At 37.0% G+C, this 27,602-nt stretch overlaps 4 protein-coding genes across 5 annotated transcripts; all 4 read right to left on the reverse strand.

The window, feature by feature from the left end:
• Window positions 1–20: 20 nt before the first annotated feature.
• On the reverse strand, window positions 21–428 carry LOC104880468 (uncharacterized). Its single transcript, XM_010657106.1, has one exon. The coding sequence runs from the start codon at window positions 426–428 to the stop codon at window positions 21–23; it is 408 nt and encodes a 135-aa protein (XP_010655408.1).
• Window positions 429–14,771: 14,343 nt separating this feature from the next.
• Window positions 14,772–17,345, reverse strand: LOC100246953 (cysteine-rich receptor-like protein kinase 15). Its single transcript, XM_019222511.1, has 7 exons — window positions 16,601–17,345; window positions 16,149–16,265; window positions 15,884–16,020; window positions 15,578–15,788; window positions 15,257–15,494; window positions 15,020–15,170; window positions 14,772–14,909 (listed from the first exon to the last, which is right to left on the reverse strand). The coding sequence occupies exons 1-7, from the start codon at window positions 17,343–17,345 to the stop codon at window positions 14,772–14,774; spliced, it is 1,737 nt and encodes a 578-aa protein (XP_019078056.1).
• Window positions 17,346–18,937: 1,592 nt separating this feature from the next.
• LOC109121465 (cysteine-rich receptor-like protein kinase 10) lies at window positions 18,938–22,032 on the reverse strand. Of its 2 annotated transcripts, XM_019222472.2 has the most exons (7): window positions 20,976–22,029; window positions 20,739–20,855; window positions 20,432–20,634; window positions 20,153–20,363; window positions 19,790–20,027; window positions 19,478–19,628; window positions 18,938–19,382 (listed from the first exon to the last, which is right to left on the reverse strand). In XM_019222472.2, the coding sequence occupies exons 1-7, from the start codon at window positions 21,781–21,783 to the stop codon at window positions 19,086–19,088; spliced, it is 2,025 nt and encodes a 674-aa protein (XP_019078017.1). In that variant the 5' UTR covers window positions 21,784–22,029; the 3' UTR covers window positions 18,938–19,085. The 2 variants fall into 2 exon arrangements, with proteins under 2 accessions (XP_019078017.1, XP_019078018.1); XM_019222473.2 differs by lacking the exon at window positions 18,938–19,382 and having other exon boundaries at window positions 19,553–19,704; window positions 20,976–22,032.
• Window positions 22,033–23,707: 1,675 nt separating this feature from the next.
• Window positions 23,708–26,842, reverse strand: LOC100257214 (cysteine-rich receptor-like protein kinase 15). Its single transcript, XM_002265589.5, has 7 exons — window positions 25,900–26,842; window positions 25,534–25,647; window positions 25,266–25,456; window positions 24,963–25,173; window positions 24,602–24,839; window positions 24,368–24,518; window positions 23,708–24,251 (listed from the first exon to the last, which is right to left on the reverse strand). The coding sequence occupies exons 1-7, from the start codon at window positions 26,675–26,677 to the stop codon at window positions 23,952–23,954; spliced, it is 1,983 nt and encodes a 660-aa protein (XP_002265625.3). The 5' UTR covers window positions 26,678–26,842; the 3' UTR covers window positions 23,708–23,951.
• Between the last annotated feature and the right edge of the window lie 760 nt (window positions 26,843–27,602).

The following is a 27,602-nucleotide window of genomic DNA, read 5'->3' on the forward strand; positions in this document are numbered from 1 at the left end:
GTAGCTTGAGTTATGATACACTACTCCTCACGCAAAAGTTCACTCAAGCAGGCATCCAGAGATGGTACAGGATGATGATTCATCATATTAGACCGTGCAATTTCAAAGTCGGGTCGTAGCTTCATCAAGAATTGATCTCGCTTGCTGATTGCATGCACTACTTGGACAGCAAAGAGAGCTGCAACGGGAACATTAGCATAAACAATGTCGGAATAATAAGTCCAAAGAGTTTGAAAACCAAAAAAATATTCCTCAATTGAGAGACTTTCTTGTGTGAAATTAGTCATCTCATACTCCAATTGAAAACGCCTAGCAAAGTTGTCTTGATTGTAAACCGTGTAGAGATAATTCCACATAGCAGCAGCAGTTTTATAAGGCCTCAGATTGAGAACAAGGTGAGGTTCAACTGAGCTAAGGATCCAGGTCATAACCCGAGCATCCTTAATTTCCCACTTAGACAAAGCCTCATCATCACGAGGTGCATGATTACTCTCATCAATATGACCCCATAATTATTTTCCTTTGACAAATAATTTAAATTGAAATTCCCAAGCACAATAATTTTTGCCAGTAAATCTAATAGGAAATGATTCCAACTTATCTGATGACATGATGCAATCGAGAGACAAAGGAAATAGCCCACTAGAAAATTAGAACAAAAACTGTCGAGATACACCCTAGATCTAGAAACGTGCAACAGAAAGTTCCGAAATCAACCAGAAATCAACTGCAAGGGTGCCGAAAACAAGAGTCCAGACCAAAAAGACCAAAAACAAAAACCACAGACGGTGTTGGTACCCTCAAACGTAGCTACTTAAGGGATCGAAACCCAGAAAAACACCCAAGAGAAACACTCAAAAAAATTCATGAAAGACAGATAATCTATGAACCCACTCTGATACCATGTCAAAACACTCATAAAACTCAAAAGAAACCGAGAGCCTTTTGGAAAAAATGACACTAATAAAATTGTATATGGTAATAGGAAATTATTGGGCGTGGTACTAAGAAGGGGGGTTCTACTATATGGATGACTTCAATATGGGACAGACACATCATGTGGGACAGTCGGGTGATTCCCAAATATAATAAATCTAGATTTAGCATCGACAACTCGGTCATCCGTCATTTGGATATTTGAAGCATTTACTTCCTAGTTTATTTGTTGATTTCTCTATCTCAGATTTTCAATGTGAAACCTGTATTTTGGCCAAAAGTCACCAAACAATTTATCCTTTACATAAGAATAAGAGTGATGTTCCTTTTAGCTTAATTAGCTCTAGAATGGACACAACATGCTTTTTACCCAACATAACCTTGACCCTTGCAAAGTGCATATCTATAAGCCCACACACAAACAGAGATGGCAGAGGGAGAAAATGCAAAAATATATTAAAATTTTTGTTTAGTGTGATTTAAATCCTCCCTGTGAAGCTCCATTCCATTATATTTAATGGCCTATTAGGAACTTTTAAAGTATCTCACATGTTCAGTAATGCTTAAACATCCACTAAAAGAAATTGTAACCATTTTTTCTGTGATTGTCACAGCAGATCAGGAAGGTGAAATAAGTGTGGAATCCTTGCAACTGGAGTTCAGTACAATCAAAGGTACAACAGAGAACTTCTCCCCTGCTAACAAACTGGGAGAAGGTGAATTTGGTGTCGTATATAACGTAACATGTTTATGCATAATGCCACACTGATAAAGAATAAAGATTCACACTTTTTTTTTTGGTTTCTTTAACATATTTTGCTTTAATAAACCATAAACATACAAGTTCTGAAATTGGTGCTAGTGACTTGTTCTCAGGGGAGGCTTGAATATGGACAAGAAATAGCTGTAAGAAGGCTCTCACAACACTCCAGGCAAGGTGCAAACGAATTCAAGACAGATTCTTTTAGTAGCCAAGCTTCAGCATAGAAATCTTGTTAAACTCTTTGGCTTTTGCCTGGCAAGAGAAGAAAAATTGCTTGTCTATGAGTTTGTGCCCAATGGAAGTCTTGATCAATTTTTGTTTGGTACAGTTCCCAACAGAAATTGAATTTATTGTTTATTTGAAAGATATGGCTCAATGTCTCATTTGTATAATAACTTGAAAATTTTGTTGCATAAATTTACAGACCCAAAGAAACGTGCACATTTGGACTGGGAAACACGGAACAAAATTATAGTTGGAGTTGCACGAGGGCTTCAATATCTTCATGAGGATTCTCGCCTCAAGGTTTTATACACAGAGACTTAAAATACAGCAACATTCTGTTAGATGAGAATATGGACACCAAGATTTCAGATTTTGGCATTGCAAAGCTTGTTGGGATGGATCAAACTCATTGCAGTACCAGCAGACTAGTAGGAACGCTGTAAGTTTCAAAATTTTCAACTGTTCACTAACACTAGCACTCAGAGTTCTATAAATCGCATGCTAGAACAATGGATAAACATTTGACATATTCCATTAGTAGCAGGAAGACTAATGGCAGCTATATTCTTAAAATTTGCTGTTGAGTAGTAACCTAAGGTTGACAGATTTGATAATGGATTGCAGTGGATATATGGCACAGGAATATGCAATGGCAGGGCATTTCTCTGTTAAGTCAGACGTCTTCAGTTTCGGTATGATACTTCTGGAGATTGTGAGTGGTCAAAAGAACATCTCCTTCCATCATTCAGGATAAATTAAGGAGTTTCTACCATATGTAAGTCGGATAAATCTGCATGTTACGTTCTCATCTCTATTACTTCAAAGTTAACTCGGTTCAAAAGTTTTAATCAACAATTCCAGGCGTGGAAGCTTTGGAAAGAATGGACGACCTTGGACTTGGTGGATTAACACTATGAAAATTTCCCAGCGACTGAAGTGATAAGATGCATCCACATTGCATTGTTGTGTGATCAGTAGTCCTCATGCTTAACAGCAACTCTGTCACTCTCCCAATTCCACAAGCTCCTGCCATTTTCTCTCGCGGAATAGTAACATCTATGGTTGAATGTATGTGGCTAATAGGAGAAAATGAGGATCATGCAAATTCAGTTAAATCCACCCACATTCCCAGCACTTGCTCTGTGGACAAAGAACAGACTACTGACTCACACCCCCGCAGTTGAGAAGACTTCCGTAACGTGTCAAATGAATATTGTAGGATTAGTTGAGTGAGAATCCATTAGATTGGAGTTATATGCTTTGCCTGGATGATAATATACGATGGCACCTAAATGGGGTTCGCCACTGAATGTCAGTATATGTGGTTTGAGTAGTTGAATCTGTACGTCTGACAGATACTGAATTTGAATTGCTTCTCCAGATCTCTCTCATTTATCCCTTACCACATATTTAAGTTTATTTTCAAGCTTTTGACGTGACAGACATGAAGATTAGTATCGAGGGAGTAAGACTTAAAAATAACATCTGTGGATAAATCTGTGTACTTTTCTATCAATAATAGATTTGTGTTTTACAGTCCCTAGATCCCATGATTTATACATTTGCAGTCTCTCACAGACTCTGTACATGCCTAGTTTTTCCACGTAAAAAATTTAAGTTGAAAAAGGCTAAATACCTATTCACGCCCTCTACCTTTTTCATAATCAAGATTTACAAACTTTTAAATATACATAGAATAGATTTCAACCATTTGAGAGAAGCAAGGAATATTGTAAATTTTTTATTAGTAAACCTAATTATTTTTGTTCAATGGTTAGATCTTGGACTAAAAGCTGGGCTTGGAAACAGTTAAATTTCCAGCACACACTAACTAGGGGTGGCCCGAGGCCGACCCAAACCTAAACCATGAGAGGTTGAGTTTAATTTGTTCCGAGCTGTCCTGCCAGTTACATGCCTAAGATAAAGAATAAATTATTTTCCAGCAATTTGAACAATTTGTTTTAGGGTGATTTTAGAAAACGTTTTTAACTTTCTTGATATTAATTTGAAAATAACTCTTATAAATTTTTTTTTCAAGTGTTAAAAAGATTAGAAGTGATTTTTAGAATCATTACTAACGGACTCTTAGTTAAAATTTAAATTGCAGATGTTCCAAAACTTTAAAACAATAACAAAAAATCTAAAAATAAATTTATATATTTTTCTAAATAAAATGAAAAAGTATATGATAATTTATCATATAATTTTTTAATTTAAAAAAAAAAATATTATATTATATGATAATATACATTATATGATAATATATATTATAAATATTATAAAAATATTAAATTGAATTCATATTAAACCTGGGTTATTTGAATCTTGACTTGTGTTGAATTCAAATTAAGTTTGGTTTGAAAATTTTGACTTAATCAAAGTCTAATTTAAGTTTTAAAAATGATTACTCAAATTCGTTCAAACGTTGGATTGAATCAAATCTACCTATCCAAGTTACATCCCTTTGCTCAACATTGCTAAGCATTGATCAATTAAAATGATATTGTTTGTCTTCGATTTATAAATATTGTGTTGAATTACATCTTATCACGTATTCCAAAATTAACTTCTGAAAAATAAAATTTTGTTTTTTCTATGCGTAGTACAAATATAATTAATCATTAAACACTACAAATCAAATACAACATCACCTTCATTGAAAAAACATAGGAAGAGATGAATGCATGTTGACTATGTCAAATACATACTAAAATATTAGCACTCAATTTTGATGGCCTAGTTTTAATTGCCAGTCTCCGTCATTTCCCATCGTTTCATTCACCTTTTACCATTGGCCTTCATTATGGTCCAAGTTGTAAGACCACCCTGAGGCCACGAGATCTCGTGTTCGTTTCAACATATTTCATTTGGACAAGCTTCGTCCACTGGTTGAAGTACGGGATGTTGGCCGACCTTCGTTTCTTGAGGATATCGAGGAATCGCATAATGCTTTCTCCATTCAATCTCCTCGCCTTTGGTCCACGATCAGAGACAGATGATGCAAAGAGTTGGGACTATCGAGGACATCTTTGCTTGCTACTTTGACATGTTCATACTAGGGCATACTCCCTGTCCTTGCATGATGACATCAGTTCTTACATGTACACATGCGGTCCATTTCACTTGGAGATGTTTGGCATCGATGTTTGGACATACTCCACATTCAGCTTGGATTCTTCATACAATAAAGTGCTTCATGGGCTTGCCCAAGATCAGATTCATCCATATTCATTGACCTAGTAGGAGTGTACACTAAGGCATATCCCATGTATTGTCATGTTCGCGTGTTCAGTCGGATGATGGTTTTCGGGAATGCGTTTTCGTAGTTGGTTCGCCAGAGAATACATATGTCAGATGTACATCCAGGGGCATTCCCCTTAACAGCTCTATGGACACTAGATGTTGTAAAAAATAGTGCATGATTTGTTATGGATGATGATGATTATGTGTGATGTTTTCGGCTCTATGATTTTAATCGCATATGCAGTTACGAGGTTTTCACGTGGTACTGATATCTTAGACTAGGGCATACCCCTTTCTGACATGGTATTGATATCCTAGACTAGGGCATCCCTTTTTTTTTTCCTCCTCTCGCCGATCCTTGATATTTGCGTATCGTCCTACAAGGGCATACCCCTTCATTTCATCTTGATTTAGGTGTTTGATTTTCTTGCTTATTCGAGTAATTTATTGGCATTTCCTAGACGCCACACTAGGGCATACCCCCTCTCCATTTGAGTTGTTTGCTCCCCAAGTCCATCAGCGACTCTCCGACATCGTGTCTAGATCCCCTATCATTTCGGCGGCTCTCCGACATTGTGTCCAGATCCCTTATCTTTTTTACGGCTCTCTGGTATCGTGTCTAGATCCCTATCTTTTCGGCAACTCTCCGATATCGTGTTCAGATCCTCGATCTTTCAACAACTCTTTGGCATCGTGTTTGAATCCTCTATTTTTTTGGAGGCTCTCCGGTATCGTGTCCGGATTTTTTTTCAGTGGCTCTCCGACATTGTGTTTGGATCCCCTATTTTTTTTACGGCTCTCCGATATCATGTCCGGATCCCCTATCTTTTTTACGGCTCTCAAGCATTGTGTCCGGATCCTTTATCTTTTTGGTGGTTCTCTAACATTGTGTCCAGATCCCCTATCATTTTGGCGGCTCTCCAGCATCGTGTCTGGATCCCCTATCGTTTCGATGGCTCTTCAGCATTGTGTCTAGATCCCCTATCTTTTCGGCGACTCTCCGGCATCGTGTTCAGATCTCCTATCTTTTTGGCGGCTCTTTGGCATTGTGTCCAGATTCCTTTTCTTTTCGGCGACTCTTCGGCATCATGTTCGAATCCTCTGTCATTTCGACGGTTCTCCGATATCGTGTTTGGATCCTTTATTTTTTCAGTGGCTCTTCGGCATCGTGTCTTAATGCCCTATATTTTCAGCTGCTCTTTGGCATCCTGTTCGAATCCTCTTTTTTTCGGTGGCTCTCCGACATCATGTCCGGATCCCCTGTCTTTTCGACGACTCTCCGACATCGTGTCCAAATTCCTTATCATTTCAACGGCTCTCCGACATCGTGTCTAGATCCCCTATCATTTCGGAGACTCTTCGAAATCGTGTCCGGATCCCCTATCATTTCGACGGCTCTCTGGAATCGTGCCTGGATCCCTTAGTCCTTAATCATTGTGACTTAGCTACTTTGACCTTCGGTATTATTGTGCGAGGACAAAATTGTTGGCCTTTGATTTCTTTACTAGAGTTCATTTCTACTCATTCATCACTTGTGCTTTGTGTTTGCGAACCACTCGTTCATTCATTTTACTGAAGAGGGGCATACTTGTAAACCCTCAATTTTGTCCCTTGCCACTTGCATGTATCTTGGGGGTGTCGCCCACACCCAATTTTTGTATGTCACGGCCATGGAGCCCTTGTTAGGCTTAATTAGTTTTTGGACCTCACATGAGTTCACCTATGGTTCGATTTAGTGCGAGCGTTTGGTCCATTATGAAATGTTGTCATGGCCAATTCCTTGGCTCATATCATGCTATAGGATAGAGGTTAAGGCCTCCACAAAAACTTCAGTTCAATTGGAGCTCGTTGAAGCCCATCCAAATCTAGAGCACTTTGGCTTGTTTTAGTCATTTCTCCTTCATCCGAGCTTAGAATTACGCACCATTTTTTTTTTGGATTCCTTACTCTTCAAGGAATATTCTTTCAAAATTTGAGAATTTTTCTCAATGGGATCGACCGGTTTAGAACCAGCTCAGGTGGTTCATCGAGGCTACTTAGGAACGACTCTGAATCCGGAGCACTTTAGCTTGTTTTAGTCATTTCTCCCTCATCCGAGATCAGAATTGTACACAATTTTTTTTTGTTGGATTCTTATTCTTCAAGGAGTATTCTTTCAAAATTTGATAATTTTTCTCAACAAGCTCGACCATTATGTAACCGGCTCAGCCAGTTCGTCGGGGCTGCTTGCGAACGGCTCTAAATCTAGAGCACTCTGGCTTGTTTTAGTCATTTCTCCCTCGTCTGAGCTTGGAATTGCGCACCATTTTTTTTTTTTTGGATTCCTTGCTCTTCAAGGAATATTCTTTCAAAATTTGAGGATTTTTCTCAACTGGCTAGACCAGTTTGAAACCAGCATAGCCAGTTCATCGGGACTACTTGCAAAAGACTTTGTTTTTGGCATTTTTGGTGCCCTTTTTCTGGTTGGTTCAAGCTCTGGTGCTCCAGATGGGTTTATAGGATGGTTTTAGGTCTAATTTGGACTATTTTGAGGGTTCATTGCAACCCACCTTGAATCCATGTGGATTCTTGATGGGTAAGCAATGGTGGAATTATGAGGAACAGCTGTCCACCTTGTGACTGAGGGAGAAGTTGAATAAGATGGAGTTCTGAGGCTGATGGTGGGAGATTCCAAAACTGAAGGGGAAGAAAAATGAGGTGGTACGGATGCTGAGTGGGGTAAGCTGGTTTAAAAAGCATTTAAGAGATAGTGTAAAAGAGGTTTTTGGGAATTTTGGGTGGGAGATTTTGCTGGGGTGACGATTGAAAGTGTGGGGGAATTCTTGACATTTCTGAGGGCTCTGCATCTAGAGAGAAAGAAAATGAAGAAAAAAAAAACAGAGAGTAGAAGGTGAGGCTTCCTGATTTCTGTTGGGGAAGGTTTTGTGGATCCGGGAAGATAGAGTGGGGGGAAAGGTTCTGTTGGTGAGCTCCTTACGAGTGAGGGAGGCATTGTTTCTTGCAGGGCCACCACTCCAGCGACTGCCTTAGGCATTGGTATCATCGGCGCATGCACAGGTAACACTCAACATTCTTCTCTATTATTTCAAAATCTCTTTCTTTTCCCTATTGAGTGTTGGTTTCCTTGATCTGTTGGGGTGGGCTACACACCATTGTGTGTCGTTGCTTTATTCTATTTATTGCTTGGGAGCTTTAAGAGTTGTTGTGAGAAGAAAAATGTATTGGCTATGGACTGATTTTGATAATTTCCTTCATTGGAAATCAAGGCTTTAACAGCCACGTGATTTTATTGTTAAAAAAAAAAAAAAGTTACATTGGCCATTTTTTCAGACCAGCTAAGGGCTCCAAGGCTGCCTAGGTTTCTGTTTTCTTTTAATTGGCCCTTTGAGGTTTGGACTTTGTTTATTTCTATAACAAATGAGGAATACGTGTGGTGCATTTAAATAGGAATTTGGTTGCATGTCTATTTTGAGTGTGGAGAGGTTGTTAGTGTTTATTTGATGAGGCTTTAGCCAATTGCATTATATTGAGAATGTCTCAGATCAAGGCCATTGTTGGCTACTCGAATAGGATTTAAATCCTTTCATTTTCAATAGTTTGCACCTAGACTAAGGCGAAATTTGTTTGGAAAAGATCTAGCAGTGGCCAAATCCTTTGTGTGTGCGTGCCTTGGTGATAAGCTTCTTGCATGCTCTAATAATGGAAATGGAAAGTGGGCACTTCCAGCAACTCAAAATCTGATTTTAGTGGCCATAAATGCGTGAATTATCATGACTGAATTTTTGTGGAAAATTATGGAAATAGTGGTCTTGTGTGTGTAAATTTCTATGGATAATTTTTTTAGAGAAAAAAATGGAGAAAAGTGGTCACATTAATGGATATCCATAGCTGAATTTTAGTGGCTGTGTTTGCTAAATAAAGTGGCTGAATTTTATGGAAGTTTAAGTAGAGAAATGCTGAAATTTTAATGAAAACCATGACTAAAATTTGAGTGATTATTTGCTGAAATTTATAATGAAAATCATGGCTAAAATTTCAAGTATAGATTTGCTAAATTTTTAAATGATGTAATTGGCTAAAATTCAAGGTTGGACATGGAGATTTGGAGTAGAAGTTCATGCCGCATTGGTGAGTTTTAATGGAAAAGTGGCAGCAACATGGTGAGACTTTGGAGGCTTGAATTATTATTTTAATGGTAAGAATGAGTGAAAGTGGTGGCTATTAAATATTTGAATTGATGATTTTTTTTTTTAATGAAAAAATGCATGTGACTTTCATAAATTTGGTAGCCTATAATTGATCTTTGGCAGCTGAATTTTTTTTATGGAGAATTATGGAATTTGTGGCTGTTAGCGGATGAAATTCAAGTGGAAAATATGTTAATTTCTAGCTAAAAATCAATGGAATTGGCATAGCTAAATTTTAGCCACGTAATGAAGTTTCATAGCTGCATTTTGGTGGCCATTTGGTGGAGATTTGATTTTACATCTATAGGATTGGTTCATGGCTGAAAAATCTCTTAATTCAAATAGAAATACGACTAAATTTTAGTAGATTTGGTGGTTGCATATGTTGCGTGCTTGTGCTTATTGACTCACTATTTTCCTCAGCACATGGCTAGGGATCTCAGGTACACATCATTGTTCTGATTGTCGATTTCCTATGCATGTCGAATACCATCTAGAATTGTATGAGTCTTGTCATCCATGTAGCCTGGGGGAATTGACTGATCTTTGACCCATATGCTCCAATGTACCCAATTCATTAGTAGAAACCGAACCCCGGGCCTAAAGGGGTATTACCTCGCATAAGGTACCTTCCTAATAGGTAACCTAATTCTCGAACCCAGAAATCGAGTTTCGTGGACCGTTTTTTCTTAACTGGAGTCATTGAGGGGTTTTTGTTCTTACTTAATTTTCCCCATTTAAAAAAAAAATAAAAAAATAAGTGGCAGCTCCAAACAAAACCGTTCTTCATCGAGGATGGATTTTCCAAAACTCGAAAACCACTTTTTCTCCACATATTTTTAATCACAAGTCGCATCAGTTGGTGGATCAGGGGAGGGTCCACAATACCTGAAATGTGCAAGCCCTCAACATAAATCAAGATTAAAAGAACTCGCAATTGTATACAAAAAGGTGAATTATCAAGAATAGACAAAACAAATAGCAATAGGACAAAAATATGGTATTCCTAACATAAATAAGAATAAAATATTTAGACATGATATTTTATCAAAATAAAAAATTAGGCATCATCCTCAAAGTGTCCAAAATTCAATCCAAGTGTCAAAATAAATTAATCAACCCTCAATTATTCCATATTAAATCAAATTTATCAACACTCTACAAACATCTAACACTCATCAGAAAAGGGACACTTACAAAATAAATATTAAAAAAAATATCTAACAATGAAATTTTATCATAAAAAAATGGACAACATCTTTAACAAGTCTAGATTACAATACAAAAAACCAAATTATTTAATCACATGTCAATCAATATCATATTTCATTATATCAGGGACACTACACAAAACCATCAACATACAATTAAAATAGAGGAGCTTGCAAAATAAATCCTAAAAAAAAACATAAAATTGGAATTTTATCATGAAAAAAAATTGGACAACTTTTTAATATGTTTAGATTACAACTCAAAAGGCCAAATTATTAAACTATATCCTAATTAATACCAGATTAAATCATAAGTATATTGATAAAAAACAAAGAAGATTTCAATAACATGCAAAAAAAAATTTAATTAAACTATTTACAGGCATGAAAAAATCTCATCAAAATTCATACAATTCATTCAAGATGTCTAATTTGCAGGAAAAATAGTAGCATATTAAATCAGGCAAGGAGGATTTTTAAATTAAACTAAACATCCTCTAACTATAAAACATGATTTTTTTCTCTCTATCATGGGAAATCTATTTTTAATGAAACAAAGTCGTAACATTAATTTCAAGAAGTTTGGATTAAGAAAAAAATATCAACAAGAATTATAGAACTCGATAAATAATTTAAATTTATAGAATCAATTCAGGTGTTCAAAATAGGGTTAAAACTAAACCAATGTAAATACCAATTTAAATTTCCCAATTAAAAAAATGATTTTGGGCCCAAATAAATTTTTTTTGATAAGTTTAAGAAGATAGGAACACCATAAAAATGTCAAAATAATTTTAGAAAAAACCTAAGGTATTTTATTATGAAAGTTAGTGAGTTGAACAAACAATAACAGTAAGCTTTTATTAAAAAAAAATGATTTGAATGTTGAACTTCACCAAGGTCCAAATTAATATACATGAATTTAATCCATAATTCCCAATCCTTCATAATCATGAGGAAGCTTATGAGAATCAAGAATTACTCCATTATTTGGAGCCATGAATTTTTATTCATGTGGGAACTCGAAAATTAAAAACTTTTTTTTTTCAAATCTACATACCAAATGAAACATGGTTGCATGTTTTTTTCAAAATATGATTTTTTTTTTTTTTTTTTGTGACAAAAAAATATATGATGAACTTAGAAGATAAAAATATTGAATCTTTACAAAAAAAAAAAAAAAATAGAGAAAGAAAATCACATGACAATCAAAGAGACTTACAAATAGAGAAAGAAAACCAAGAAAATCCATAAATCTCTAGCATCAATAAGCAATCATCCTTAACAATCATCAATAAATGGAAATCAACAATGCATGTGGCCTATGCATCCATACTAACTAAAGGTAAACCTAAATCTAAGCCAAATGGAAGAAAAGAAGGAAGGTAAAGAGATTATCAGAAACAAAAAGTGCAAAAAAATAAAAGAGAAAAAGAACATACCTCTCCTAGCTCTTAAGACTTTACCTTTACCTCTCAAGATTTCACTTTTCTTTTCAAGACCTCACCTTTCTTCTCAACCTCACCCTTCTTCTTCCAACTCCACTTTCCAATGACATGTGAGCCCCCTTCTATGTGCAGCTACCACCTTCTTCTCTTCTTAATCTCCAAAACATCCACACAAAAGAATCCTCTAATTAAGCTAATCTTATACTTGAATCTTGTCACCAATTTTTCTTCTTGATAACGATTGATTTAGGAGTTGTCAATAGACGAATATCTCGTTTCGATATCTATAGTGAAAGTTATCTTTAAAATACTAAAGTCCATTCAACATATGATGGGAAAGTTCATCCAAACCTTGTCACAAGATTTACTCCTTTATAACGATTAATTCAAGAAAAGTTCTCAATAAATGACTTGTAGCCTTTTCTATTACGTAGCTTCAAGAATCACCTTATTTCAATATCTATAGTGAAAATTATCTTTAAAATACTAAAACTTGTTTAACATACAATGGGAAAGCTCTCCTACTCTCCCTCCATCTCTCCAATCCGTGTATCCTCCATCCCAATGGCAGCCCATGTCTTCCAATCCAAGAGAATCCTCCTCCCAAAAAGTCTCCCACTCTCCTTAGGCGTCTTCTAATCTTTCCAATCTCAACATGGCATCCTCTAATATAATATGGTAGTCCAATCTCCCCATAGAGTAGTTGCATACCTTTCCTAAAATCCCTCTCAAAAGACTCCTCATGCTGTCCATATATAATGTCGAAGAGAGTCCTACTCACTTCTAAAAAATCTCCAATGCATCCACAACTTCCCCAAAAACGAACCTATATGTTGTGGACTACTTAACAACTCTCTCCCATGTGTCTTCCAATAGAATAATAAAAAAAAAACAAAATAAAATCACATATGCATCCTCCAATGCATCAATATCCTACATTCCTTATCCAAAAATGGTACATCAAAGAAATTTTTTCTCTTTTCAAACTTTCCAATGATGTGAACTCACCAAAAAAATCCTACTTAATCACGTAAATATCCTCTTCAAATGGTAAGTCCTCTTTGTTTACTCCCTTCGCCATGCATATCATGAAAGAGTCCTTGTAGCCAAATAATCCAAAATTTCCATGTCTTCCTTCTCCTCTCCAAACCCTCAATCTGTGAACCAAAAAGAGCCTTCGTAATCTCCAACCCTAAATCCTTGTCTTCCCATAAGTGTCCTAGTCAACATCAAATCTTAATGTCTTAAAGCCTTCCTTGTTTTCCCAAATAAGCCCCATGCAAGGTGGTATGAAATGTTGTCCTAAAATGCACCTAGATGAACTAATGTGTTGCAAGAACTTCATCGTCTGCTATGGGCATTTAAAGATTCAATCTTTGTTCATATGTAAGAAGAATGATGTCTACTGAATGAAGACTTATGTCATCTTCACGAGCTATGAGTGAAGCTACAATAGAGTTGTAGTCAGCACCAAGTCCAACAAGAAGCTGTAAGATTTGGTCTTTCTCAGCTATAGGTTCTCCAATGGCAGCAAAACTACCGATAAGAGACTTGAGTTTAAGAATGTATTCCATCATAGAAAGAGAGCCTTTTCTGGTAGTTTGAAATTCCAATATGAGTTGCATTACCCGTGCCTTGGAAGGGTTGAAAAGATTGTTTCTAGGGTTGTCCATGCTACATGAAACGTTTGATGCCTAATGATTTGCCCCATGATTTCTGGGGTGAGGGAAGAATACATCCAACTCAAGATCATGCAATCATAGCGTCGCTAATTGATAAAACTTGGGTTAATCTCCCTTGTTGTTGTTGTCTTGGGAGGACATGGTTTCAGTCCTTCTATGTGTTCTTCGAATCCATTTGCATATATCACATTTTTCATTTGATTGTGCCAAAGAATGTACTTATTCTTGTCCAAATTGATGAAGAGTGGATGATTCAACATTTGCATTGTTTTGAGTTGTGCTGGATGTCAATGGAGGGGTGATGTCTAGAGTGATTTGTGTCGAAGAGGCCATCTATTGTTGAAGAGAATTCAAGCACACAGTGGAGGTACAACTATCTCTGATACCATGAAATAGTTTCAGAGAATAAGAAAATGATAGTCTCTTTTCTTTGCTCGAGTGTTTTCTTTATATTTAGTCTTTTGAGAGAATCTATTTCTAACAATATTTCTGTTGTAGAGTCAGTTGCATGAGCTTACTTGAAACTAACCTACTAACCTAGACTAATCTTGTTTTTTAATTGTAACTAATCATGCATATTAGTAACCTTGCATGTTGTAGTTGGTTGCATAGCCTTGAGTTTAGTTGCAGATTTGGTGCTGTCTTTGAGTGGTGTAATCTGATGTTTATCACAGAAAATGTTTCTTCTTTCTCCTCTCCTCTTCTTCTTAGTCTCACTTTGTATCGAGCCCAAATTTTGGGCCCTCCTAGTTTTTTCTTAAAAGCCTTAAGAAGGTGTCATTTTAGACTATTTTAAAGAAAAAAAAATTTGGATGGAAAAATGATGTCATTTTTCCCTTTAGTTTTTTTTTTTTTTAAAATAGTTTAGAACAACAATATTTTGGTCAAAGGAGGGGAAAAAAAGTAGCTCGGGCATGCCTTCAAAGAGCCTTGCACTTGGCTTAAGGCGCCTAACTTTTGCGCTTAAACCTGGCCTTTCTGAATGAGTGGTGCTTGACTTGAGGTAAAGCGCACACTAGCTCGAGTTGCATCAGCCCATGCCTAGGTGCGCCTTTTATAGCTATGATATGTCCAACTTAATTGAGAAGTGCCCATGACATGTGTACTCTAGAGCGATATAGCCACTGCATAAGAATTTCCTCAGCGGGGCATGATTCTGTCAGCAAAGAATCCACAAATTCTAATTCTTTTCCTTCATTCCAAAGCCGCCATGCCTGTCCATTAACAATTCTTAATTTGAACTAATACTCGAGGGAAAACATCCATTTGCAGGTTTTGCTTATAGAATAGGAGATTCTAATTAGAGCGGATAAAGAGAACTTACATATGCTAGGAGTGTCGGAGCAAGTTGCGTGAGGTAGAAGCCACTGTTTCTTTTCCCGCTGATGATCTCAAGCAAGATAACCCCAAAGCTGAAAGCATCAGATTTCACAGAGAATATTCCCTCCATTGCATACTCTGGAGCGATGTAACCACTGTTCTGAGCAGTGAGCATTACTGTGTTTTCTGCTAAAGTAAATTATTTTAAATTTTTAGCTGAAAAATATAGCAACTGACTGACTACGTTCCTACAATTCTTCTGGTGTTGGCTGCATTTTGTTTTTCACAAAAAATCCTTGCCATCCCAAAATCTGAGATCTTTGCAACCATGTCATGGTCTAATAAGACATTGTTGGGCTTTAGATCCCTGTGAATGATTTTAAGCCGGGAGTCCTCGTAAAGATAAAGTAGTCCTCTGGCGATTCCATTGATGATGTTATGGCGTGTCTCCCAATTGAATTGTAACTCTTTATCTTCATCTAAAATTGAATGAAAAGATACAAGTTCAGTGCATAAGTCAAGGCCTAGATATCTGCAAAGGAATATGGTGCAAGGAACAAACCAAATATGAAGATGTCAAGGCTTTTGTTGGGCATGAACTCGTATCTGAGCAGCTTTTCGTCTCCCTCTATGCCACAGCCCAAGAATCTCACAAGGTTTCTGTGCTGAAGTTTTGCAATTAGTATGATCTCATTCTTAACCTCCTCTGCCCCTTGCCATGATTTTCTTGACAGCCTTTTAACTGCTATTTCATTTCCATTTGGTAGCACACCCTGAAAGGCTCCATTTCAATTTTCACACGTCAGAAAAAGGCATCTAGGCCTATGAAGCTCAACCGGCTGGGCCACTTAACTAGAAGAGGAGTTACCTTGAAAACAGTGCCAAACCCACCCTGTCCGAGCTTGTTTGAGTCTGAAATGTTGTCTGTAGCTGCCTTGACAGTTGCAAAGTCCATGAAGGGCAATTCCTGAGGACCGAGTAAACTGCCTTCTTGTATCATTGCAACTGTAGTGGGGGTCACCAAATCATGTAATAGTGTATGTTGGCTTTTCTCCTCATCTACAAGACAAGAAATTTAATAGATTGTATTTCCAATATTAACTAAGAGGGGCTTTCCATTTTGATAGGCATACCATTTTGTGTTCCCTTCCTCCCCCGACGATAGAGAATGCAGGAGCCGATAAGAACTGCTGGTGCAAATATTGGTATACAAATGACCAACACAAGCATCCACATCTTCCATTCCCCTGCTGGACAAAGCTTGAATCTTATATAGGTTCCATATATCATATGAAGGACTATAAACTATATGCTAAAACCAAGCGGGGAATCAAGTTCTGATGATCAAACCTTTTTCAGACAACTCTGTAAATCAAGAAAAGGTAGATGTGGAGCATCATTTTACATAATAACCCAGTTGAAACTTGGCATTTTCCATCCTAAATTTGATACAATATAAATAATCCTTGGCAAATACAGAAAAATTACATACATGAACAATGAATCATCTATACATGCAAATCAATGTCATCTAGGGAAATCGATTCATCTATGAGGTGGTTAATTAAAGATTAAGGGAACTTACCATTGACAGTTGGGACTGTGTAAAAGCGGTGCACCTCAAACCTCATGTTACAACTCCTAAGAATTGTTCCACCTTCATGAGTTTTGCAGCAACCTGAAAGATCTCCAAATGCAGACATCAAACAGTTACTACAGAAACCCCCAGGTTGGTCCCTGGTACACTGTACAAGTCCATATATAGTAAGATTCCTCGACAATTTGGTTTCTCCAACTGCAAACATGAGCTTAGCATGATCAAATGCAGCATCATTTGTGAGATTCCCCATTAAATCCTTCTGAAAACTGTAAAAATGGCCTGGATCAGAAACATTTTTCTTCTGAGAATTTGAATCTGGATATTTTCCAGTATAAACCATCACGCTGAACATCTGGTAGGAATATTGGACTTGGCAAAATTCATACCATATAATTGCCTCTTCACTCTTGCAAACCTTCATGATTTCTTGGCTTGCATTCTCCACACAGTTCTTACAATCCTGAGCAGCAACATCCCCTCTACATAGTGCTCTTCCATGAACCTGATTAGTATTACTTCCAACAGAGGCACTGTTAAATCCTGTGAGATGTGTATTGGAAGATAGAGACTGGAGAAGGCCCTTCAGGTTATTTTCAAATGGGCTATTGGGTGTGTAGGTCTTATTTGAACGAACTTTACCGAGAGGATCTGCAGTAACAGGGGTAAGGAGTAAAACCAGGGAGGGAAGCAACAATAGCATAGCTGAAAGCAAATCTTTATCGGTCTTCATATTTTTGGAGCACATTGGATCACACCTTTCCCCAAGAAGTAGGGAAATGAAGATTTGAAAAGCGTTAGCACATCTCAACAAATTGAGCTCTAATCATGCTAAATAACCTGTCATCTTTTAAACAAAAGGGTGTGGCTAATGCTGGAGTATAGCTGAACAACATTTCGAAGAAACAACCATACTTGAAGCAGGAAGCTGCCAGGAAAAAAAGTTGAGGGTAGGACCAAGTATGCCGTATGATGATGGCAATTAGGCAGAGATTATCAATATATTTCAAAATCTTAACCAACCATTGTTGTATAAAGAACTCATTATCACATTATTTTCCAAAGTTTATCATAAATAAATCTTAGTAAACCGGTTCTTCTCCCCTTGGTATGCGAAAAAAATAGTTGTTTACCATCAGGAGACTTCAAGAAGGGGCTTATTGAATCATGGGAAATTCATCGTCCATTACCTGCAGGAACTGAGTAATTTACTAGAAATAATAGTAGTTGGGTGGCTATATTGGGTGACATTAATCTAATACACATAAGACAAGTTTTCTTGTATGACCAACTTGGATTGAGAAGTCAAGCTCTCCCTGCAGCTTTATGGTACTAAACTTTCAACACCATAGGATGAGACACTGGGTTAGGTAGCACATGATACTAATGCATAGCAGAGTATCTAGAGAGACTGCTGCTATTATAAAAATAACCATTAATTTCTCAAATATATAAGAAATGTATCCAAGTATAATAGAAGTTTATATCGATATCAAATGACAGAGATTCTTGTCTCTTCAGAAAGTAATGAACCAAAAAATTTTGAATCTCATCCTTGGACCATACTGAAATCCATTTAAAATGCCCATGTGATGGGTTAAGGTAGGACAGCCCACCAAAGGACAAAGCTTCAGCTCTTGGGCATATGCTGCAAGAACAAATACCATTGACCAAACCCAAGTGCTAGATTTAGGATAAATTGAGAACGAGGTTCTAAAGAATCACAAAAGCAGCCTAAGTCAGCTTCATGGAAAGATCAATCAACTAATAATATTTCTTAATTAATTCTGCCAACGTCAAGCACCATTGGATATTTTAAATTGATTGTTGCTGTCTATGCTTCTGTGGTTTGCAATGAAAATAAATCCCTGTCTTGGCCTAGTTGGATCATATGGTGGATTATGATGTTATGTATATCTGCAAGAGGCTGCTTAATGGCTTTTGTAGTCCACTTTGCATTGCATTTAAGAAATGTGTTCGTTTGTCATCATCCTTAATCTGTTTTATTATACATGAGAAGATGAAAATAGCTTTAGGTCACTTTTCCTGAAGCCAAATACAACCTGTTGCCTGATAATTGTGCATTTCATAGAAATATGAGCTTGGTTCTTATCCTATTCTGTTTTTCTTTTCCAAACAAAAGAACAGTTAGTAGTTAAGATAGAAGGTAAATACAATTCCTATTGACAGAGTTGAACAGAAAAGCACAACTGGCTGTACTGTAATATAGACCCTCATAAGAATAATCGAACATATTGTGGGTGATCTTGTTTGAAATCTTTGGAACATTTCAGTTGATTGAAATGAATTATCCTTCAAAAATCAAGTTAGAAACTGGAACTGAGATCAATTGTATTCATGAAAGGGCTCTTTTCTGCATTATACAATACTAATAAGATTAAACTCCAGCTAGCAATATTAGTGTATATTGGTCCAAAATATGATGAAATTGTGTACTTGTTCACCAGCTCCATCAGCGAGGCCCGATATTTGAAACTGTCAAACCATTGACGGAACAACCACAGGCATTTTTTTCATCGCAGTCAGTGAATCTCCCAATGGAGAAGGCAGGTCGTTCAGGCTGGCGAAGGGTTACAGTTTCACTTTTCAACATGACAACAGATGACATGGTTGGCCTGTCAAATGCATCTTCTTGAACACATAGTAATCCAATATGGTAGCATCTCAAAAATTCATTCTGGCAGCATGAGTCAGTCAATAATGGATCCATCAACTCCGACCCCTTTCCTTCATTCCATAGCTGCCATGCCTGCAGCATCATGCAGTGGGGTCAGACTAAAGCAAAACTTAAAACAGCAGTATCATCTGGAGAAGTACAGTTTAAGTTAATCCAGATAAACTCACATATGATATGAGGCTAGGAGCGCGCTTGGAGAGATGGAAGCCAGAATTCCTCCTCCCAGTTATGATCTCAAGTAAGAGAACTCCGAAGCTAAAAACATCAGACTTAACGGAATATAGCCCTTCCATAGCATACTCTGGAGCCATATATCCACTATCCAAAGAAAAAGGGATGAAATCAAAGTTGGGGATGGCCAGGGCTAAGCATATAGCATGGTGATGGGTATTTTCTTGAAAAAGATCAGTACAAGCTATTGTTTAGACAGTCAATCACCAGCAAGGAAATCAACTGAAAATTAATCACTAAGCACTTACTGTGTTCCAACTATTGTAGCGGTGTTAGCTTCACCTTCACTTCCTCCAAAGATCCTTGCCATTCCAAAGTCAGAGATCTTTGGCTTCATATCACAGTCCAATAGCACATTGCTTGCTTTTAGGTCCCTATGAATGATTCTAAGTCGAGAATCTTCGTGAAGATAAAGAATCCCTCGAGCAATTCCACCAATAATATTAAGCCGTCTGCTCCAATCAAGTTGTGCACGTCTCCTTGGATCTAAGCATACAAAGTAAAAATGACAGTTTCACTTTAAAGCAAGCCTTTTAGTATTGAACTTCAACAAAAACAAATTCAAACCCAAAATTTAAGAACTTAGAGAGAGCAAAATGATGTATACAAACCAAAGAGGAAGACATCTAAGCTACTGTTGGGCATATATTCATAGACAAGCATCCTTTCCTCCCTGTCCACACAAAAGCCCAAAAGCCTGACCAGATTCTTATGTTGAAGTTTCATTATTAGCAGAACTTCGTTTGTGAATTCCTCTGAACCTTGCTCAGAATCACTTGAAAGCCTCTTAACTGCTACTTCCTTGCCATCACGCAAAACACCCTAAAGAAGAGAAAACACAAGGGTAATTCTCAACATTCAACTAATTAGAATTACAAGTCATTTTTTACCTTGTAAACAGGGCCAAAACCACCTTGTCCGAGCTTATTCAATTCAGAGAAGTTGTCAGTAGCTTCATGTATAGTTGCTAAATCAATAAAGAGAAATTCCTGAGAATTCAGACTTTTCCTTCCGTGAAATTGATATGGACCTGTGTAACTGGGGTCATCAATATCAGGTAATTGAACTTCTCGATTTAGATATTGTTTTCTCTCTGAAACCAATGGAAGAGAAGGGGGTGTGTCAATAACAAGGGGATCCATGAGGCAGAGAGAAACCACAATTATTTATGAAAATATACATTAGTACAATCATTACCCTTTTTCTTTCCATTCCTCGTTGCTAGACAATAGACATAGAAAGCCAAAGTTGCCACAACCAAAGATACTGATACACTTGTAATGATTAGAATCATCCCTGTTTTCCTTCTTCCATCTGCATTTGAAAAAGCACATGAATAAAAATCAAAAACTTCATTTGCTGGTTATCATTGATCTCATTTCATTTAATGAAAACTATGATGGTAAAGACTTTTGACTGTCTACAAATACTTGCCTTTCCTTGTCCCCGGATTTTGTGGAGAAACAGGAGCTTGGGGCTCAGTTGCAACTTCATAAAAGGGGTAGAACTCATACCTTAGATAGCAACTACGACTGAGAAGCCTTGCGCCCCGTGAAAAATAATAGACTGCTAAGATTTCTGTTGTGGCAGTCTGAAGGCATATACTACAGTTATCTGGTGACAAGTCTGGAGTGCATTGCACTAGAGCATATAAGATATCTACATCTGTAAAGACTACTGGTTTGGTGGCATACATGTCAGTTGAAGAATTGAAAGCTGCCTGTTTGATAAGGTTCTGCAGGGTATCGTTCACAACAGATCTAAATCTCAGCTGTTCTGACTCTAAGTCTGAAACATTCTTCATATTATCTAGAGGTATGTTTCCTGTAGTACTCAAATGACCTAAGAATGTTTCATTAGAATAGAGAATTTGGCATTCATCCTCCCACACGATGGCTTCATTCATGTTTGGACAAAGTTTCTTGACATGGTATGCTGCTGTAGATATGCAGTTTCTGCATTGATCATTTGCAACATAATTGAGGCACAGAAAGGCACCATTAACTCTGTCTAGGCCATTTCCAATGGAGGTATTGTCAAAGTGGGAGACAAAAGCTTTAGAAGGTAAGGAATCAAGGAGATTTTCAAGATTACTTTGGAAGAGACTATTAAGTCCATAAGTAGTGGTGGTTGAACAAACATTATAAGGAGGATCAGCACAGACAAGATCAGGAAAGCCAGAAAGAACAGAAGAAATGAAAAGCAATTGAATGGCTTTTGAGACACCTTGGGAGGACATCATATTTTCCCTTTTTGAGAACTGTCTGGACAACACTGATGCCCAGTTTCCTCTATCCCTTTAGACTATAAACTGCTCAATAATCAATTGGATTTTCCTAGAAAAGGTTTTTCTCGATATTAGGACCAGTATTCGGTCCTTAGCAACTTGAGTTTCTTGGAAAGTTTGTGTGCTTAGAAAAATCAGAGGCAAATTTGACTTTAGTTTCAGGACAGAGTCTGGTAAAATATCCATCAAGGCTGTAGGCTACGCGTGGCCAATTGACTATAGGTTTTTTTCAGGAAGGTGTCTATGCTTCAAATATTAAATGTAGCTGGAAGGGGCCACACCTCCACCCGAATAAGCTGGACTCCAGTTTCATATTGTATGGAACACAGCAGAGCAGTATTAATTCTAACAAAATATTAACCGATTTTGCTGCAGATTTTCATAGTTTTTTAAACATTCTAAAAAAAAAAATCTAATGTTACTCATTTAGGATTAATATATAGGAAATCAACAAATTATAATGAACTAAAGATAAAATTGATGTTTTAATCTTTTCATGAATGATGTGGTAATTATGTTCTAATAGAAGTTTGAATGAACTCAAATATTATAAAACTTGACGTATGGTAAACCCTAATTATGTCATATCCTACATTCAAATGCAGGTTTTTTCTTCTCACCTTCCTCTGTAAATGACATGACAGTAAGCAGACGAGGAATACGTTGTGGAAAGAGTGTAAATAATTTTTATTTTTATTTAAAGGAATTTTTTTTTAATTTATTTTATTTTATTCTATTAGTTTTATATTTTTTGGAAGAGTCCTACTGATAATTATTTTTTATTTTATTTGTTATATTTTTTTGGAAGAGTCCTATTGTGATTGTACTAGTGGAGTTTCATTCATTTTATAAGTAGAATCCTCTTCCACTTTGAGTCATATTCTAATTACAAGTAGATCCCATTCGGAATGTGTTAGTGACTTATAAAAATAGGTCACCCCTCTCTCTATAGATGAATACCAGAATTTTTCGGGGAGTATTTTCATACAGGAGGAATTTTTTTCTAAACTCGAGTTGTGTTGAATCCTAAAGGTAAACCACTGGTACTCTAGTACACCAAGTTCATCTTCGAGGAGGGTGGATTTATTTCAAGGACAATAGTTATCACGCCTCAGCCAATAAATTTTTCTTTTTATTCATTCTATTATTTGTTTGTATCTTTTGGACTAGTCTTTTGTTTTCATACCCTTAAATCCAACATACGAGTGGTCAAGACTCGAGCCAATGTTTGGTAGATAGAGTTTCATAACTAAAATCTCAGTCAATAGAGAATATTTCTTAAATATTCAACTATGGCTACTGTTAGCCTTGCTGCTCACCGGCCTTTTTGTCGTCCAGAAGTCCAATGTGCCACATCGGTTGATTGCTAACATTGGTTGGGCCTTATATGTGGAGCTACTTTTACCCCCATTAACTTAAGCTGTTGGGAGTGTGTGTGGTTCCATATCAGAGCGAGTTCTGCCCTAGCTCACCTATGCTTACTGACATGGATGTTAACAATTAAGTGGGGGTGTATGTGGGGCTACCTCTACCCCCATTAGCCTAAGCTTATGGGAGTGTATGTGGTCCCACGTCACATTTGGTCCACATTTTACTAATCGTCATCCTCGAGTTAGTGTCTGCAAGCTGTCCAATAGTGATTTTAGCAATATCAAATTAACATCTTCCAGCTACATTAATGGATGGATCATTAAAACAGCCCCTTCTCTCGCAATCATCCATTTTCAGACATTCGTTCTTTTCCATTTGGCTGGTGATCTTTTGCTTCCACCAATATGTGTGAATATTCGAGGCCTACCCTTATCAACAAAAGAAAATTGATTGTTCTATCTATATGGGAATGATTGTACTCTATTTATATGGCCTTTTCATTTTGAAATTATATGTAAGAATTGTTTAGAAGTTGTATAACAATATGAAGAAATGCTACAAAGGGGAAGAATCCTCCTTCAAAATTTAAGATAGAAATTGGAACTGAGGATATCTATTGGAGGGGTAATACTAGATATTGTTACATGCCATATAAAAGTAAATCACAATCAATGGAAACTGATATTTAAAATTTCTTGGAAATTGATAGAACAATGACCAGCAGTAGAAAGAACTGGGAGTGCTTGTTGCTATCACCGTGGCAGAAAACTAGAAACAGCAAGCTCGTTTACAGAGAGAGGTGTTGTGGGAGATTGATTAAACTGAATAGCTATGCCAACAGAGAATGGTGGTTGTTTTGGTTCAGGAAGAGCCATTGATTTACTTTCCAACAGAACAACCACAGACGACATTGTCAGTCTGTCTGCTGGATTTTCCTGAACACACAAAAGCCCAATATGGATGCATCTCAGAACAACTTCTGTGGGGCATGATTCTGTCAGCAAAGGGTGTACAAATTCCAATCCTTTTCCTTCATTCCATAGTTTCCATGCCTGTGCATTTGCAGCTCATTGAATTATATTTCAGATAAAAAGTACATTACAATAGAAAATTCTAATTGTAGCAGACCAAAGACAAAAAATAAAAAATAAAAAATAAAAAAACTAACATATGCTGGGAGTGTGTGAGCATGTCCTGTGAGGTGGAAGCCACTATTTCTTTTCCCACTGATGATCTCAAGCAAGATGACACCAAAGCTGAATACATCAGATTTCATAGAGAACATTCCCTCCATTGCATACTCAGGAGCCATGTATCCGCTGTTTCAAGTGACGCCCATTACTTTGTTTTCTACTAGATTAAGTTATCAGAGTTATGTGAAAAGGCAGGGGAGAAGACTTACTATGTTCCTACAATTCTACGAGTATTAGCTGCATTTTGATTTTCACCAAAAATCCTTGCCATGCCAAAATCTGATATCTTTGCAACCATATCATGGTTCAATAGAACATTGTTAGGCTTTAGATCCCTGTGAATGATTTTAAGCCGGGAGTCCTCATGAAGGTAAAGAAGTCCTCTGGCGATACCATCAATAATGTTATGGCATATCTCCCAATTGAGTTGTTGCCTTTTATCTGCATCTGAAATTAAATAGGAAATAAGATTTGAGTCAGCAAAGTCATATCTTGGATGTTTATGCTTAGGTATCTACAAACTATATGGAATATGGATAGGTTTCTAATGAAATGGAGCAAAGAACAAACCAAATATAAAGATATCAAGGCTTTTGTTGGGCATGAACTCATATATGAGCAGCTTTTCTTGTCCCTCTGTGCCACAGCCCAAGAGTCTGACAAGGTTCCTGTGTTGAAGTTTTGCGATTAGTATGATCTCATTCTTGAACTCCTCTATGCCTTGCCATGACTTCTTTGATAGCCTTTTAACTGCTATCTCTTTTCCATTTGGCAGAACACCCTGAAACAACTCCATTGGAAATTTAACACATCAGAAAATCATGTGGGTCTCTGAAGCTAAATTTGAATAACAAAAAACAGAACAGGTGTTACCTTATAAACAGTGCCAAACCCGCCATGTCCGAGCTTGTTTGATTCTGAAAAGTCATTGGTAGCTGCCCTGATTGTTGCCAACTCCATGAAGGGCAATTCCTGAGAACTGAGTAAATTGAATTCTTGTGTAATTGCAGCAGCAGTGGGGGTCGCCAAATTATGCAGCAGAGCACGTTGGCTTTTCTCCTCATCTACAACAGACAAGAATTTCCATTGTTTGTATTTTTTATATTGGTTAAAGAGTGGTTTTTCATTTTGATAGGCCTACCATTTTGTGTTCCCGTCCTCCCCCTATAATAGAGAACACAGGAGCCAACAAGAACTGCCGCTGCAAACGTTGGTACACAAATGACCAACACTATCATCCATGTCTTCCATTCCCCTGTTTTTCATGGCAAAAATTCATGCTTTAAATTCCAGTTCACCTTAAATACCTATGAAATCAGGAAAAATCTTAGCAACAACTTCATTGTAAGGAAACAAGTCAGTGTTAATAGTAATACTTGTTGCAACCATTGTGAAATATTAAATCATTGCAGTACAAACTTCAATTCAGATAATAATCAACTTCAAGTTGGTTTTTGCCTCCCTAAATCTGGCATAAAATAAATAACCCCAGATTGGATGAACTTACCTTTGACAGATGGAGTATCATAAAAGCGAGTCAACCCATATCTCATGTTACAACTCCTGCTAAAAATAGTTCCACCTCCCCGACCATAGCAGCATGCCTTAAGATCTCCTAACGCAGAACTCAAACACTTTCTGCATGAATCCACAGTTAGATCCCTGGTGCACTGTACAAGTCCATATATGGTATCAGACCTTGAAAATTTGACTTGGTCAGTCCCAAACATGAGCTTAGAAGGACCCTGTGCAGCCTTAATTGTTAGGTTCCGCATTAGATCATTCAAAACTTCATAAAAAGATAGTGGATCTGATACGTTTTTCTCCTGATTATTCCACAGTGGATACTTTCCAGTATAAGCATCCATACCAGACAGAATCCGGTATGAATAGTGGACTTGGCATAATTCATACCATATAATTGCCTCTTGACTCTTGCATTCCTTCATGATTTCCCTGCTTGCATTCTCCAAGCAAATCCAGCAAACCTTATCAGTGACATCCCCTCTACATAGTGCTCGCCCAGAAACCCGGTTGGCATCAATTCCCATGGAGGTTATATTAAAACATGTAAGATATGTATTGGAAGGTAGAGATTGGAGAAGGTGCTTGAGGTTATTTTCAAATGAGCTGTTAGATGTGTAATTACCGGTTCCACTGTCACAAAATGTATACATAGGTTGTGCAATGGCAGGAGTACTGAGAAGGAGCAGAGGCAGAAGCAGAAAAACATGGCTGAAAGTAAGTTCTTTGTCGGTCTTCAAAATCTGGGAACACATAGTCATAACTTTTCCCAGAAAGCATAAAGAACAAATTGAAGAAATAGGATAAGCTCAAGAAGAACTGTGAGGTGTAAATATGGCAAGCAAACATACCAAGATTTGAGAAAAGGTGAGGCCAACTTTGGCTAAGTATTAGATATTTCAAAGAAACTTCCCTCTTGCTGGAAGCTGACAGGAAAATAAGTGGGGCTACCAAGAATGTCTATTGTGGTAGCTTCTGGGAAGAAATTATCAATATATTTTGGAATTTTGACCCATGATAGCGGTCCAAATTGTTCTAGTTTGTTAATCTAGTTTTCTAAGTTTATCTCAAAAAAAACTATTCTAATTAAATGTACCTGTTCTAGTATTTAAACAAACAATAGTCACTTTCAGAGCACTGCACCAAGTATATACTCACTCATTCGTGGACAATTGGTGAAGGTTTACCAGGACTTTTCTTTGTCAGAAAATAATAGTAGTCTCCCTTTTTTTTATTTTGGTTAATTCAGTGACTTCAATCCAAAAATATAATATTTTATGTTATTACGGGTACTTGAAGTCACGGTACTCCTTGTAATGATGCTCAACTTGAAATGGCATACCACATGGCAGGCTGTATGACCAAATCTGAAGAACTTAAAATCAACTATGATGAAATGATTGGTTAAGACCAGAGCTACATCTGTGGTTGATGGTGCAATCTTCTTATTCAAATAAAGTGACTTGATTTTTTGTCTTCAAGCTTTTTGCTTTGAAGCCTTTGGTCAGATCATCTAGAAGAACAAAGAAGAGAAATGAGAATCAAGTAGAGTTTAAAATTGATCTTTGCTATAGATTACAAACATATTTCACTAACATAAGGAAAATGTAAGTGGATGAAATTTGAAATTACTGAGAAGAATCCAACCTCATTTTTCAAGACAGAAACTGAAAAAGAAATCAGAGA

Source organism: Vitis vinifera, chromosome 10, assembly GCF_030704535.1.
Source record: "Vitis vinifera cultivar Pinot Noir 40024 chromosome 10, ASM3070453v1".
In the NCBI taxonomy this organism is placed as follows: domain Eukaryota; kingdom Viridiplantae; phylum Streptophyta; class Magnoliopsida; order Vitales; family Vitaceae; genus Vitis; species Vitis vinifera.